Source organism: Cricetulus griseus, assembly GCF_003668045.3.
Source record: "Cricetulus griseus strain 17A/GY chromosome 1 unlocalized genomic scaffold, alternate assembly CriGri-PICRH-1.0 chr1_0, whole genome shotgun sequence".
Taxonomy (NCBI): Eukaryota; Metazoa; Chordata; class Mammalia; order Rodentia; family Cricetidae; genus Cricetulus; species Cricetulus griseus.
The window spans coordinates 78,278,482-78,293,459 of NW_023276806.1; the positions used below are offsets into that span (position 1 = coordinate 78,278,482).

Here is a 14,978-nt window from a genome sequence, read left to right on the forward strand (position 1 = left end):
TTAATAGTTAGCAATGATTTAAAATAGTGTCTGTTTTGTTATATGCATTTAAGTTTTGAGGTTACCAAATTGTTAAAACATACCACTTAACTAAGTTATTTTTACAACCTAAACTACTTAATAAAGAGCATTTTGGTGCACGGAGCTTTGTAAACAGGACCTCTATGAGACTTTTGCATTCTCCAGTTCTGACATTTTTGCTATTCCAGATCAAACTAGTATTTAAAACTTTGTGTGCAGACTTAGAGCATTTAATTCTTTCAGCAATTTAACTTAATTAGCAAGATGTTTTTCTGCTGATATTTCCTGCATGCTCCCATGCCCCCAAGATAATTCATTATTATGTAGGTGGACTTAATGCTGCTTGGCCAAGGAAGATAAACAACTGTTACCAAATAAGCATCAAGTATAATTTTTTGGCAGTTCAGCAGACTAATACTCTGACAGCACATTTAGCTTTATTTGACAGTTTTTCGTTTAAAGGTTGCCTTGACAAAACAGAAACAGAATTTAGATGCTTCTTTAATCATTTATCTAAGTGATAAGCATTTAACATCAAATACAGGGAGATACATGTGTATATTTTGTGTCTTTTTCCACTTTAGTTCACAATCTCTGAGGTTGTCCTAAGACCTCCTAAGAACAGGAATGTTTTAAGAAAGAAGAAAACTGTAACTTCAGTGATGTTAGAATAAAACAGTAAAGGCAGAGAGGTTAATTGTGCTTGACATTTACGGAAGTAGAGTGAGTGCCATTGGATCAGGAATGGAAATTGTGTTTCTACCTGTTAATTGTGCCAGAAGAGAAAAACCATTATCATATGGATTTAATCGGCAGGCATCTTAAAGGAGACAAACTTTCATTGTGGCTAGGAAGTTTTTGTTAATGATGGAATAAGCTAAAATACTGAGAAAATGGGAGTTTGCCTGTACATTCAGTCTTTTGATATGGCTAGATTTTAGTGCCCTAGAAAGTTCAAGTCACAAAGAAGGAATTCACATTTATTTGTCGTGCTCTGTATATAATGTTCATGTATATATGGAAGGCTAATGAGATGGTTTCATGCATAAGTGCTATTGTCAAGCAAGCCTGATGAGTGACATCCAGTCCCCTGAACCCATGCAAACATGGAAGGAAAAACTGACTCCCCAGAGCTGTCCTCTGATCTCCACATCCACATGTGCCCTTGCCCTTGCACTGTGGCTCATCAGACATCCCCTTACACACACACACACACACACACACACACACACACACACACACACATACACACACCCATAATAATCAATAAAAATCAATTTTAAAACAGTGATATTTTAAAAATCATTGAACAAAATTTCTTGCTATGAAAATAAAATACGAAATGGAAATTATTGTATAGAAAAGAAGGTAAGAGAGTAAATAGATTTTATTAAAAACTGCAAAAGCTACCATAGCTTTTGTTTTTCCTCACCTATAATTCTAATTCAGCATATCTTCAAAGTACACTTGATAAGAGTTATTATTGCTCATCGTTAAAATGAAATGCTACCTATGCTGAAAATTCTCAATGAATTTAAATAATTCATGAAAAGATGAAAAGACTAATATATGAAGAGAGAGAGAGAGAGAGAGTGTGTGTGTTTGTGTATTTCTATTGTTGTTAAATTGACTGAACGGGGACACAATGAAGTACCTCTGTGACTTTTCATATAATGAAGAGATGCTGATGAGTAAGCTGAACAAAGTTGACAATGATTCCCCCAGTGGCATCTGCTTCCCTGGAGCTTTCTGTCCTTATGAGTGAATAATTTCTGTACAACAGAAGTTTAGCTTTAAAATGCTGATCAAATGAAAACATTCTTTCTTACAGGCTGAAAAGGAAAATCCAGGCCTCACACAAGACATCATTATGAAAATATTAGAGAAAAAAAGTGTAGAAGTTAACTTCACTGAGTCCCTTCTTCGTATGGCAGCTGATGACGTAGAAGGTATCAGAAAGCGGAGTTGTGCTTAGTTTCTTTGTTGAGAAGCACTTCCTTCAGATGATTACCATTTAAGCAGACAGTCTCTTCCCTCCCCCAATCCCTTCATGCTTCTCCTGACTGTTGTCGCCATTGTATAAAGTAGACAAGCAGGCCCTTTAACTTTGTTTATTTGTCAGATAGAGGTGTGTGAGGTACTTGTTGATGCTGCACGCCTGACTTCTCCTCCATTATTATAATGCCTAAGAAGTTTCATTTCAGCAGAAGTTCTGAGAAATAGTTTGAGTTGCATTTGAAAGAGATGAGCCATTTGTTTTATTTGATGTTACTACTAGTGGCATATCTTTTGTCAACCACAGATTTGAGAGGGCAACATTTTTAAACATTATTATTTTTGCTACTTTGCTTTTAAAAATTAGAAATAGGTTTCATTTAAAATTAATATCATTTTTCAATATTTAGAAAAATATAATAGTGTCCTATACTTATTAATAGAGGACTGAAAGAAGGTATTTGAGCTGATTCCATGACTTTCATTTCCTGAGATTGCATGATTGCTGCCAGTTTGGCCAGCTGACATTAAAAGGTGTAAGTTGCTCAGCTTCCTGCTGGACAGTGAGCCTGGTAGTAGGCCTGTTCATCTGCCAAGTGTGATTGAACCTCTTCTCCAAAAAGCTGTTCTGTGGATCCCAGCTCTTATGTTGGGTTCAAATGAAATTTCAGTAATGTATTGAAAATTACAACTTTGTGGTTTTAATATAATATACTACAGTCTAGTCCTCATTATAGGGATTTTAATATAATGAGCCATAATATGTTCAACACTGTAAGAGTTTTTTAAGTATGATGAACCATAGTGTTAATAAATCACCATATATTTAATACTAAAGGAAGTTTAATAGACTGTAGTATATTACACACTATTAGAATTTTAAGTTACTGAACTCACCTTTACCTCTCACTGATGTTTATAAATGATTTTTGCATTCTTCCTAAATCTCATTATTTAAGTTTTCTTGGTATAATACAGTATCAGAGGACTGATGAGCTTGATAAAGCCTCCTCTCCTTATATCTGTGGATGGATGTGCTTTCAAGATTTTATTAGGTATTACTATATATGTCATGTTAAAATGTATAGTCTTATTCTGTTTTACTTCCAGAAAACCTAGATTTATTTTTTCTTTGTTTTTAACTGAAACAAAGTGAACTTCTTTTGTCTTTTCTAACTAAATGACTCTTCTCTCACTATATCCTTCCTTTGGTCAGCTCTGAGACTTGAATTTTTAAAGAGTCACATTGCATTTTTTATTGTGTTTTTGTTTTATCAGAGTACATGATTGAACGACCAGAGCCAGAATTCCAGGACCTAAATGAAAAGGCACGGGCACTTAAACAGATTCTCAGTAAGATCCCAGACGAGATCAATGACAGAGTGAGGTTTCTACAGACAATCAAGTGAGTGATGTTTTTGCTTTGACTTGATTAAAAACAAGAGTTAGTCTTTGTTTTTTTTTTTTAATATGAAAATTAATTAAAATAAAATCTGAAATTTTTGTATGCCGGTAGCTTTGAATATAATGGCTTCAGAATATCTGAGGTTGTTAGAATGTTTAAATGGCAGTAGTGGATGAGTTTTTGAAATAGTGAACAAAACGTGATAATTATTTAAAGTATATAAATAGTGGGAACCTGTGGATTTCAAATGAAAGCATATGCAGACACTAGATTGGTAGCAATAAACATCAACATTGTTTTGATTTCAGAAATGGCATAAGTCATGGAAGTAAGTGAATATATAGATGTGACTGACATTTTCTGATCTTGACCAGACTGAACCACTAAATCCCTGCTTTTGGATTATAGGTTAAATAATAGGAACTATGAGGCTGATGGCTAGGCAGACAGCAAAAGGAGTAGTTCTAGAGAACTAGGTCTCAGACTTGTGGCCCACTTGTCTTCGGTTTCTTTTGCTATGATAAAGACCATGACCAAAAATGCAGCTTGGGGAGGAAATGGTATTTGACATATAAGGTCACACAGTCCATTGAGGAAAGCCAAGGCAAGAGCCTGGAGGCAGGAGCTGAAGCAGAGGCCATGGAAGAATCCTATTTACTGGTTTCTCAGCTTTGTTATATACCTCATGACTACCTGTCCAAGGGTGGCACTGCCCACAGTGGGTTGGACTATCCCACATCAATCATCAACAAAGAAAATACCCTATAATCTCACCCACAGGCCAGTCTTATGGAGACTTTCTCAGTTGAGGTTCACTCTTCTCAGATGATCCTAGTTTGTGTCAAGATGACAAAAAACTAACCAACACACCTTTGAGGTTTGTACTAATAAATGGAGGAAATATATTTTCTAGATAAGTGTCTGTGATAATTCTCTTGAGTCCCAATAGATAGAAAGCAAAGCAATCTGGAATAGTTTAATTATCTCTAATCAATGCAGCCTTTGGGGGAAACCATAGGTAAAAATTTCTGAGAATGATAGTTTTATTACTACATGTTTCTGTAGCATGGGTTACATTGCATGTTACCTTGAAAGCATAAATCTATACACTTACAAAGTTCACCTGGAATAAATGCCTTAGGAGGCATGGTTACGGTGTCTCCCTACAACCAGGGGTATGGAAAAAGGTCTTTACAATATAACTGCCTGTTTAGATGATTTACTTATTAAGTTTCTAATGACTTAATATTTCAGTAAGGTTTTAGTAGCAGTAAGGTTATGTTCTAAACACTATTTCAAAACTATCCTGTGTTAATTTGTTAATAATTATTCCTCTAAGAGATGAGAATGAGACCCCCCCACACACACACACCCACACAAACAAATAAGTTATATTCCTAAGGTTATGGAGCAGTATGTACCCCAGTAGCCTGATGCCAACACCCCTTGCTGTTATTCATTTCTAGGTTGATAACATTGAACTAATCCTGTGCAAACAGGTTTCTGCTATTTGAATAAAATGTAATAAGGGTATTATTTATTGAATGCCAGTAGATTAGAGAGAGGACTAGATTATTGAAAACCCAGGCAGAAAGGTAGAAGCAGAGACTTCATCCCTTCTTGGATAGTTTCTTTCCTCCTCGGGCAGTGGTTCTCAACTTGTGGGTCATGGCCCTTTTGGGGGTTCACACATCAGCTGTGTTATATATCAGGTATTTCTATTAGCATTCATAGTAGTAGCAAAATTACAGTTATGAAGTAGTAACAAAATAATTATATGGTTAGGTGTCACCACAACATATGAGGAACTGTATTAAATGGTTGTAGCATGAAGGTTGAGAAAGAACCCCTGCCCTAAGGAGTCAGTGAGGCATCTTTCCTAAACCTATTGTGGCTTCAAGGAAGTAGGTTGCAAGCTATATTATGAACAACGCAGTTTTAGCTCAAGCCCTTGAGAATGTGCCCATAGTTTTTAACAAAGGTTGGACATGGCAATATTTCATTTCCACTTTTTTGAATGTACTAAGCGCAATTAAATTAAGAGTAATGGCAGTAGAAATGTATTCCTATACATTTGAGGATTTATTTGCCTTGGTAAGTTTTTGGATGGCCACATTATTTCTGAAATGAGAAGTCAATCATGTATAAATAGCATAGATGGCTACAGTACAATTTTTGCCTTAACATGCCTTACCTTTTCATATTTAATTACCCTTCTTTCCCAATGTTAGCAACATTAAGCCCATATGTCTTATTGCACCAAATACTATAGGCATATAAATGATGCTATCGGTTACATTTATACAGTGAAAATATTTCAGATGACTACTGATTATGAAAGCATTTTAAAGTATTTTTGCTAACTTGGCTTTGAATCTCCATTGTAACATAGCTGTGTTACAAGTTGTTTAGCTCCTTATTTAGTGTTTGACTCTCGGAAGTGAAGGTTAATGCTTTTGAAAACTGAAAGAAAACCTGGAAAGGGCTCATCCTTCTCTCTACATAGTTGATTAAGAAAAAAATGATTATGAGAACATGGTAAATGGTTTTTGATTAATGAATGCTTTTGTTTGTCTACATTTGAATTTGTGCACATCTTTGTAGAACTAATTTATATTGAAAATCTGGCACATTCCAGTTGACGAGTGGAGAACCCTGATTTATGCATCAAAAAGCCATGTATTCATTGGTTTCTTCTTGTTATTTTTAGTTTTTGATAAGTCCTGTGTACATTTCGTTGCATCTTCTATCCATTTCCTACATTACATTACAATAAATGTGCTAACCAAAATTTTCTTACTAAATAACGCACACTTCTTTCTCTGTGTCATGATGTCTGTCAGTTGTAACAATCTATCTGCTGCAAATTCTTCATAATTGTATGAGAGTTATTTTACCTTCATTCTTTATCTGGTTCTCTGTTTTGAGTATTCTTTTGTGCTGGTGTGTTCTTTTGTAGTTTGATAACTCTCAGGTTACTAATATTACTAGTAGAATTCAGTCCCTCTAGTACAAACCTTGGTGCTTCATGTGAAATTGCTTTTCTGTATATATATGGATAATGTATGTGATGTGAGTTATTTTGGGATGTTTTTCAAGGACATTTTTCAACAACTGGGTAAGTCACTAGCAGTGTTTTGTCTGATCTCCCGGTAGATCAGGCTTAGGGATTAATAGTGTTGGTCAATATAAGTGTACAAGTGTTCTATACCACTACGTTAGCAGATCTTAGCTGCTTATTCTCAAATAGCAATGGGTTTAAAGTGTGTCATCAACACAGTTAGCTAGAGAGAATTTTTTTCTACTCTCACCCCAACCAAAGTTGTACAGGTTCTAAATTGTATTGTAATAGAGATATACAGGAATTCAAAGGTTATATCTCTCTGTGGGGTGCCATGTGCTGTTCAGTGTGTGTTTGCCTTATGTAAAATTTAAAAATCCTAGGCTTTTGTAATAAATAGTACATGATTGTTATCTAGAGTCACTCTATTATGCAGTACTACTGCTCCAGAACTTGCTCCTGTCTGACTTAGTACCTGTTAATTAGACTTTCCCTGTATAGCTTCCTCCACTGTCCCCAGCATTTTACTCTCAACTTTTATCAGATCTATTTCTTTAGACTCTATTAACAAGTGAAATAATATATTATTGTAATGTCCCATGTCTGTTTTATTTCATCTAATAATAATCTCTCATTCCACTCAACTATCAAAAATTACAGGGTTCCATTGTTTTTCATTGTTGAATAATATTCCATAGTGTATGTGCACTGTGTTTATTTTACTTTATCCATTCATCCAGCAGTTAATAGGCACCAGACTTGTTTCCTTTTTTTTTTTAAACTATTTTGTGAACAGCTCTGTGGTCAATGTGGGAGTATAGAACATCTGTTTGATAATCTATTTTAGATTTGTACCCAAGCAATGAGGTTGCTAGTGTACAGTTTTTAACTTTCTGAAAAACCCTAATACTGTTGTCCATAATTACATGATAATATACAATCCCACATTCAGTATTTGTGAATCTCCTTTTCTGTACAGCACTTGTTTGCCAGCACTTGTTATCTTTGTGTTTTTATTTACTGTCGCTCACCCTAGAGGGAGGCAATATCTTACTATGCTTTTGATCTGTCTTTCTTTGTTACTTAGTAGTGTTAAATGTGTTTTCATCTACCTGTTGGGCATTGGTGCTTTGAGAATTGTCTATTTAAGCTTCTTGTCCATTTGTTAATAAGTGTTATTATTTTGCTACAGTGTTTTGTGCTCTTATCTGGTGCTTGGGTAACTTTGCTTCTTAGAATTTCTTGTTTGTTTGTTTGTTTGTTTGTTTTTTAATAAGTTAAAGAGAATTTGGTAGGAATTTTGTATATTAAGTTTTGTTGTTCAGAAATTATAAAGATTCTCTATTTTCAAGTCTGACACTGTGTTCCAGATAGGTTAAAAATAAAATCCTTGTCTAAACTCCCTGGCCTGAGGCTTGACATTACATGGTTGCCCTTGGATTCAGACAGAGTCACTGTAGAGCACTCCAAGAGTCCTGTCTTGAAGCTGTGGCCAACATACCACCAATCTCCGTCATACTCCAACCCAATGGTCAGTGAAGACCAACATATTGGAGGATTAGGGCAGGGTCCATCCTTGCAAAGGTTCTTGTTTGGTAAATTTGCTACCAAAGAAGGTGCTAAGCACCAGTGAAATTCCTAGAATAGAAGTCTGGTAGATTGGGGTCTGTGTTTCCATGAAACTTAAAGCTATTCTGGAAGCTCTACTGACAGGGTAGCCCAGGAAACTGCACATTGTATGACCTGTCTTATTACCTGTTGTCTGTCACCACCCTATAGTTTTCTGGATTGACGTATTCTTAGTAGAAGAAGACCCTTGCCAACCTGGGCTGATGCCATGTTATGTTATACACGAGACTGCACAGCCTCAAATGTACTGAACCCTTTGTGGTTAGTCATCAGTATTGTAAACCAAAGTAGTCTGATGCTGGGCCAGCACTCAAGTTCATCATGAGCACTGGCCCACTGGCGTTGCTGCTTGGGTTTCACAGATGGGTGAAGGAGGCAGCCACTTGATACCAAGGTTAATAATGCTAAATTGAGTTGTACCTGAGCGTTAGCCCCAGAGATCTGTATGGTCTCAGGAGGAGGCAGTACTCCTCAGGCAGCCTAAACATGACTTGCAGATGCACAGATTTCCACCTGTTGCCGAAGCTAGTCCTAGGCTGTTTGTGTTCTTTCTTTCATACAGGGCCTTCAGTGTCTCTTAGGTGCTTTGCCTCATGTGGGGCTTGGAACTGGACAATGGGACAAAGCTGTGCTAACTTTCCTGCCCTGTTTGTTTTTTCCTCCCTGCTTGTTTTGTAGAGCAGAGTCAGTATAAGAGTGGTTGAGGCCATCAGCCTTGTGGCCTGATGCTGTTCTAGGAGCTAAATCCACAAGCTCTTGGGGCTTGACTCAACCCTAGGTCTCACTGTGACTTTGCTAGGACTGTTGCATTTCTGTTGATCTCTTCCTCCTCTGAGAGGTACCTCTCTCTGAACTGGGCTTGTTGAAGTTGAAAGACAGGAATGATGCAGACTCCTTCCTACTTCCTGTAGTGAAATTAAACCAGGCTCTCTGCTCACTCTCCTGATTCCCATAGCTTTGTGCTTATAGTTTGGTATTTGTGATAGCTCTTTAATTTGGTGTGCCAAGGAAGGACTCACTAGCTACTGTGACTTAGCCTTCATCATGCTCACCTTTCAGATTGCTACTTCTTGGAAGCTGATCTAGGGTAAACTCTAGCAAAGCCTTTCTCTTTCCTACCTTGCTTTCCTTTCCAGCTGACTTAAGCAGTATGTTTCTGAGCTGCTCATTTGACCTGCTTTGTCCAACCATTTCCTTTATAGTCACATCTTCCTCATTAGCTATGACAACAGTGTGGTATTTACTTTGTTTTTTGGTAGAATATTAAAATACACTAAAAATGATACTGCATTTACATATCTATGTGATTGCTGTTATGTTCTTAATTATATTCTATTTTAGTTAGCTCCAGTATTAATTTATTGAGCCTTACATATGTAGAGACTTAATATTTTTGATTGGTTGCAGCCATAGCTTTTCTCTAAAACATAGTAAGGTCATGTGACACTTTTATTAAATGTGCCCATCACAGGAGTGCAGAATATTGAAGGCTGCTTCTACTAAACTAGAGGTAATGATGGTAACAAATTGCCAGGTGACATTTTTGTGCCAAAATTATTCTACTCAAATAGGTAATATATTATGTTCCAGCCTAATATCAACAATTTAAACATAGGAGCTGACATATTCATCATAATGTTTAGTTAAAAAAAATAAAAGTCATTAGTACTTCAGAATGAGCATGAACTGAGAAAATGAAGAGTACTTTGAGAGTCTGACAGGATATGACTCAGTTGGTAGAGCGCTTGCTTAGCATTCATGAAGAACAGGATTCAATCCCCAGCACTGTGTAAACTAGAAATGGTTACACTCTGGAGGTGGATCAGGGAGGATCTTAGAAGTTTAGATTTCTTGGTTACATGGCAAGTTCAAAGCTAGCCCTGGTTACTTGAGATCCTGTCTTTTAAAAAAAAAAAAAAAAAATGTATGTAGCATCTTTAATTCCAGCGCTCGGGAGGCAGAGGCAGGACAGTCTCTGTGTTCCAGGACAGCTTGGCCTATGTCAGTGAGGGGGTAATAATGTGATTCATAATTATACACACATGTATGCTTTCAGTATAGCTGATTTTAAAGAATCTTTGTCCTTTCTTAACAGGGATATAGCTAGTGCAATAAAAGAACTACTTGATACAGTGAACAATGTCTTCAAGAAATATCAATACCAGAACCGCAGGGTAAGTTGCTTGTTTTTGCCACCCTAGATATGAACTTATATGCAGTTGTTTTCTGACCTGTATGCTAAAGGGTTTGGTTGTTGGAAATTGTCTCATTTGTTTGTCTTAAGGTGTAAACCTTCTGTGATTATGTTAGTGAACACTCTTAAAAAAATTTTATTGAGTAAAAAGTTCACCCCATTTTCATTATAGTCATTGGCCTTTAGCTTAGTCTTTTGTGTTATTCTTGTGACTTAGTTTATTTTTCTTTTCATAAACATAGGCACTTGAACACCAAAAGAAAGAATTTGTAAAGTACTCCAAAAGTTTCAGTGACACTCTGAAGACATATTTTAAAGACGGCAAGTAAGTTCTGTCATTTATACTTTTCTACTAAAATTAAATGTATGTGTTTTTGTAGGACATTAAAACCATGTAAATTGTGCCAGTAAGAGGACTCCATGGGTAAGGGCTCTTGCAACCTGGCCTGACAACCCGAGTTTAATTCCGAACACCCACTTGAGGGAGAGGGAAAGGGACAGGAAAAGGGAGGAGAGAGGACAAGCCATGTAAGTTAAGCTCTTGTCTTACATTGTTAATACTAAAGTCATCTGGTTTAACAAAGGCAGATGACTGGAAAGTGAGTAGCTGCTGTTCTAACCACAACTCAAGCCTAGACTGAGAATTTTTGAGACTAATCTTCACCTGTTTCCTAATCTTTTCTTTGGTCTTTTGATTTTTTTTTTGTCTGTTTTTGCCATTTAGAGATATAAAGCCATTCTTAACTTATTAGTCTTTATCAACCCCTAAAATAGTTTTTCTGAAGCTTTAGTAGCATGTGATGGAGGTCTAGAATTGGGGTCCAGTAATTTCTAAGATTCTTCAGTTGCTGTCAAAGCTGGCAGTCCCTTGAGAAATTACTACACAGAGGTTAATTCAGTAATTCTCAATCCTGTCACATGTAAAAACCATCTTGGGTCAGTTTTTTAAAATCTCATTACCGCAATTCCACTTGGAGAGATTTCTATTCTTGTCCTGCTTAGGAGCATGGTCTAGATGTTTTGTAAAGCTGTTCAGGTGGCTTTGAAGTGCTGCCAGGCTAGGCACTCACTATCCTAAAGGGAAGGTTAAAGTAGCTTATCACATTTTTTCTACTAAATTTAAGTACACTAACGAGGCAGGACACTCTGAATGAAAAGAAGACAAAAGCAAATATTTTAAGAGAACTCTATGAAAGTTGTAAGTGGGACATTAAGTTTACACAAAATGTGTAGAGCACTGTATAGATCTAGGGATTGTGTTTTTTATGTGCATTTACTCAGTGTTTAAACAGATGGTGTAGGTTATGACTTCTATAGTATGGTTTCATATGGGTTGTTGACTGTACTTAAGGTAAAATGCTAGACATTGTGTTGAAAAAGACTTCTATTTGTTTTTGGTTTTTTTTTTTTTGAGACATAAAGTTTCTCTGTGCAACAGTCTTGTCTTTATAGATCAGGCTGGCCTCAAACTTGCAGAGATCTGCCTGCCTGCTGGAATTTAAGGTGTGTGCCACCACACTTGGCTGAAAACTTTTTAATAATATATAAAATTGGAGAAATAGTTTAAACAGACACTGCAAACATCCTTGAAGGTTTTAGGATCCTGTATAAAAGTATACTCTTAGGATATTTATTGTAATAATATTTTAAAATAAAAGTACTTGGAAATTAAAGTTTTATGGTCAATTTTAATGTTCAGACAAACTAAAATACTTTCATTTCTATAACAAATTAAATATAGTTACATTAATGATTTTATGTTGCAAATTTAGGTTGTCTAGAGGAAATAATCTTTTTGGCTTAGTTTAATAAATGAAGCCCAAATAACCAAAGGTATAATTTACATAATGGTATAATTATTTCTCATTTTAATTAATAAAAAATGTGTAATCATTGAATGTTGGGAATTTACATTTCAGTAATCTAAAATTATTTATGCATGGATTATTCCAGTTTGCTACTATTTCCCTGCCCTTTAGCAGCTTTATATTCAGTTTTGTTTTGTTTAAATATGTGCTGTGAATTTTATACTTCTTTACTCAAAATGGAATTTGTGCACTCTTTTAACACATCTTGTATTGGGGATACAAATTCTCATTGATTCAGCTGGGTCATTCCTAACTCTGCCTGGTTGAGAAAAGTCTAAGAGGAAGATCCAAATTTCAGCCCTGGTACAGAGGGACTGATAAGGCTACAGAATGGGACAAGCCACACAGTGAGACCAATGGCTCAGCTCTGCCCTGAAGTCACACAAAGACAGGCCTCTGGGAGAACAGCGTAGTGCTTAAAGCCACTTTTAAAAGCAAGCTTTTGTATCTGTCCGGTCTCAGATACTGAATCACTTAGTTATTTTTTTTTGTTTTTGCTTTTAGGTATAGGTTTATATAGATTTGAGTGGGTGAGATTAGAAGTGGTTAACGTTTCTGTTTTTCATGCCCATCAGTGCAGGGTGTAGTTATGTCCTAGTAACTCTTGAGACTTAGTATCATGCTTCAGCGGGTCGTGTTAACTGGAGACCTCATCTGAATCCTTATTACAGCATATCAGATTTTATTTTGTTAACAAAATTTTTTGAATTTGTATGTTATTTTGTATATGAAATCACAGCTGAAGACCAATCTGAATGAATCCTCTTTGACCACTGATTTGTTTAGCCTGTAAATGGATGTTGGGGTAGCAACCTTTAAGCACTGTTTTGGCAATCAGAACCACCAGGGGGCAGTAAGTAATTCCTAGCCACTATAATTGAAACACTAAAACATTAAATCCCAAACTGGAATGAAAATTTAGAATATTTAGTACTAATTTGCCCTTTTTCCCTTTTATTTCATTGGTATCATTGATATAAGATGTTAACTATAAATATTTTACTTTAAAACATGAATTTTGGGGATGAAATTAATGCTTGTTGTTTTTCTTTTTAAACAGGGCAATAAATGTGTTCATAAGTGCCAACCGGCTAATTCATCAAACCAACTTGATACTTCAGACCTTCAAAACTGTGGCCTGAAAGTTGTATATGTTAAGAGATGTATTTCTCGGTGGCAGTATTAAACTGCATTTATCTGTAAATTTTAAAGTTTGACTGTATAAATTATCAGTCCCTCCTGAAGGGATCTAATCCAGGATGTTGAATGGGATTATTGCCATCTTACACCATATTTTTGTAAAATGTAGCTTAATCATAATCTCACACTGAAGATTTTGCATCACTTTTGCTATTATCATTCTTTTAAGAATTATAAGCCAAAAGAATTTACGCCTTAATGTGTCATTATATAACATTCCTTACAAGAACTGTAAATATTGGTGTTTGTTTCTGACATTTTAACTTGAAAGCGATATGCTGCAAGATAATGTATTTAACAATATTTGGTGGCAAATATTCAATAAATAGTTTACATCTGTTAAACATTTCTTTACTTGAAAAAGAAGGATGCATATATATATATGTGTGTGTGTATATATATATGTATATATGATCAGAAGACCAAGACAACTTGGTCTGATGTTAAAGATCTTCTAATGGGAGCTTACTAGCAGTTTATCAAATAATAAAGCAACAAAAATTCCTATTTTTTGTCCTTAATCACTTTGGGCAAAATGTAGTCAGTTAAAATAGTTCTGTTAGTTGTTCCATATAAAGGACTGGATATTTTTTCACTGTTTGTAATCTCTAGAGAAGAAGAGTAGTCTACAATGTCTTTATACTGTAATGATGCTTTCTGAACTGTGTGACATTGTAGAGTTTGACTCCAAGAAACTACTTCTGGTATGCTGGCCCTAATGAGCTTTGCACTTTGCCCCCAAAGTAGAACTATTCCAATAGTTGTATTGAGATTTCATCAGTGTTAATATAATAGACACTCTTTAAATATGTATAATTTGTTTCACACTAGAGAAGTTATAAGGAGGCTATGTATCTAATATTCATTTGGAGTGGTTTGAGTATTCAGTTATGATAAAATAAAGGGAAAATCAGGTTTTGTTCATTTTTATAAAGAAATTAAATATTAAAGTAAATCTGTTGGCAGTATATTTTGGCTATAATAGAATTTAGTTATTTTTGTTCCATTTTTAGAAAATGTATTTTTAAAGATTACTGTCATTGAAAATATAAAATGGCCCTGATAAATACAAATCAATATGGGAAAGAAAGCCACACAGAAAACATAGATAAGTGATTGAACTCTTGCAACCTGTGAACATGTTTCTAATTTGATTTGTCATTCGTCAAAAGTGCATAACCATTAAAACAAACATAACTGATAATCTTTAGTATTTTCATCAAAAACTATCATTTATTGTTGGAAAATATGAAGAAACACAAGTGTGTTATTTGTACAGGTGTTTCTAACCAAAACTATCATTTCCCTTTCTTTTATTTTCACTCCTTCATAGGAGTTGCCAGCCTTGTTTCTGAGTCTTCTCTCTTTATAAGTCTTCATTCACTGCATATGTGTTGTAGTGAAGCATACGTCCATAAAGAGGGGACCAGCCAATTCTGAGTGTCAGTTACTTCCATAAATCCTCCCAAAGCAGCTAAGTTGAATCAATGAAGAGAGATCCAGTGTCCAGGTAGCTTGTGAGGAGAGATATGGAAGGAAACTCAATTGTCCTGCTGCTTTCTCTGTCAAGTACTATTGAGAATGCATTTATTTAATTTGATCTCT

The 14,978-nt window shown here is 35.4% G+C and overlaps 1 protein-coding gene across 1 annotated transcript in view; it reads left to right on the forward strand.

Annotated features, from left to right (window-relative positions):
- Pdcd10 (programmed cell death 10) overlaps nt 1-14,577 on the forward strand; it is a 39,476-nt gene extending 24,899 nt beyond the window's left edge. Inside the window, exons 4-8 of the mRNA XM_027391802.2 lie at nt 1,853-1,970; nt 3,295-3,421; nt 10,207-10,285; nt 10,548-10,630; nt 13,234-14,577. Coding sequence (XP_027247603.1) covers nt 1,853-1,970; nt 3,295-3,421; nt 10,207-10,285; nt 10,548-10,630; nt 13,234-13,315 — 489 coding nt within the window. The 3' untranslated portion in view covers nt 13,316-14,577. The remainder of the gene's footprint in view (nt 1-1,852; nt 1,971-3,294; nt 3,422-10,206; nt 10,286-10,547; nt 10,631-13,233) is intronic.
- The last annotated feature ends 401 nt before the right edge of the window (nt 14,578-14,978 follow it).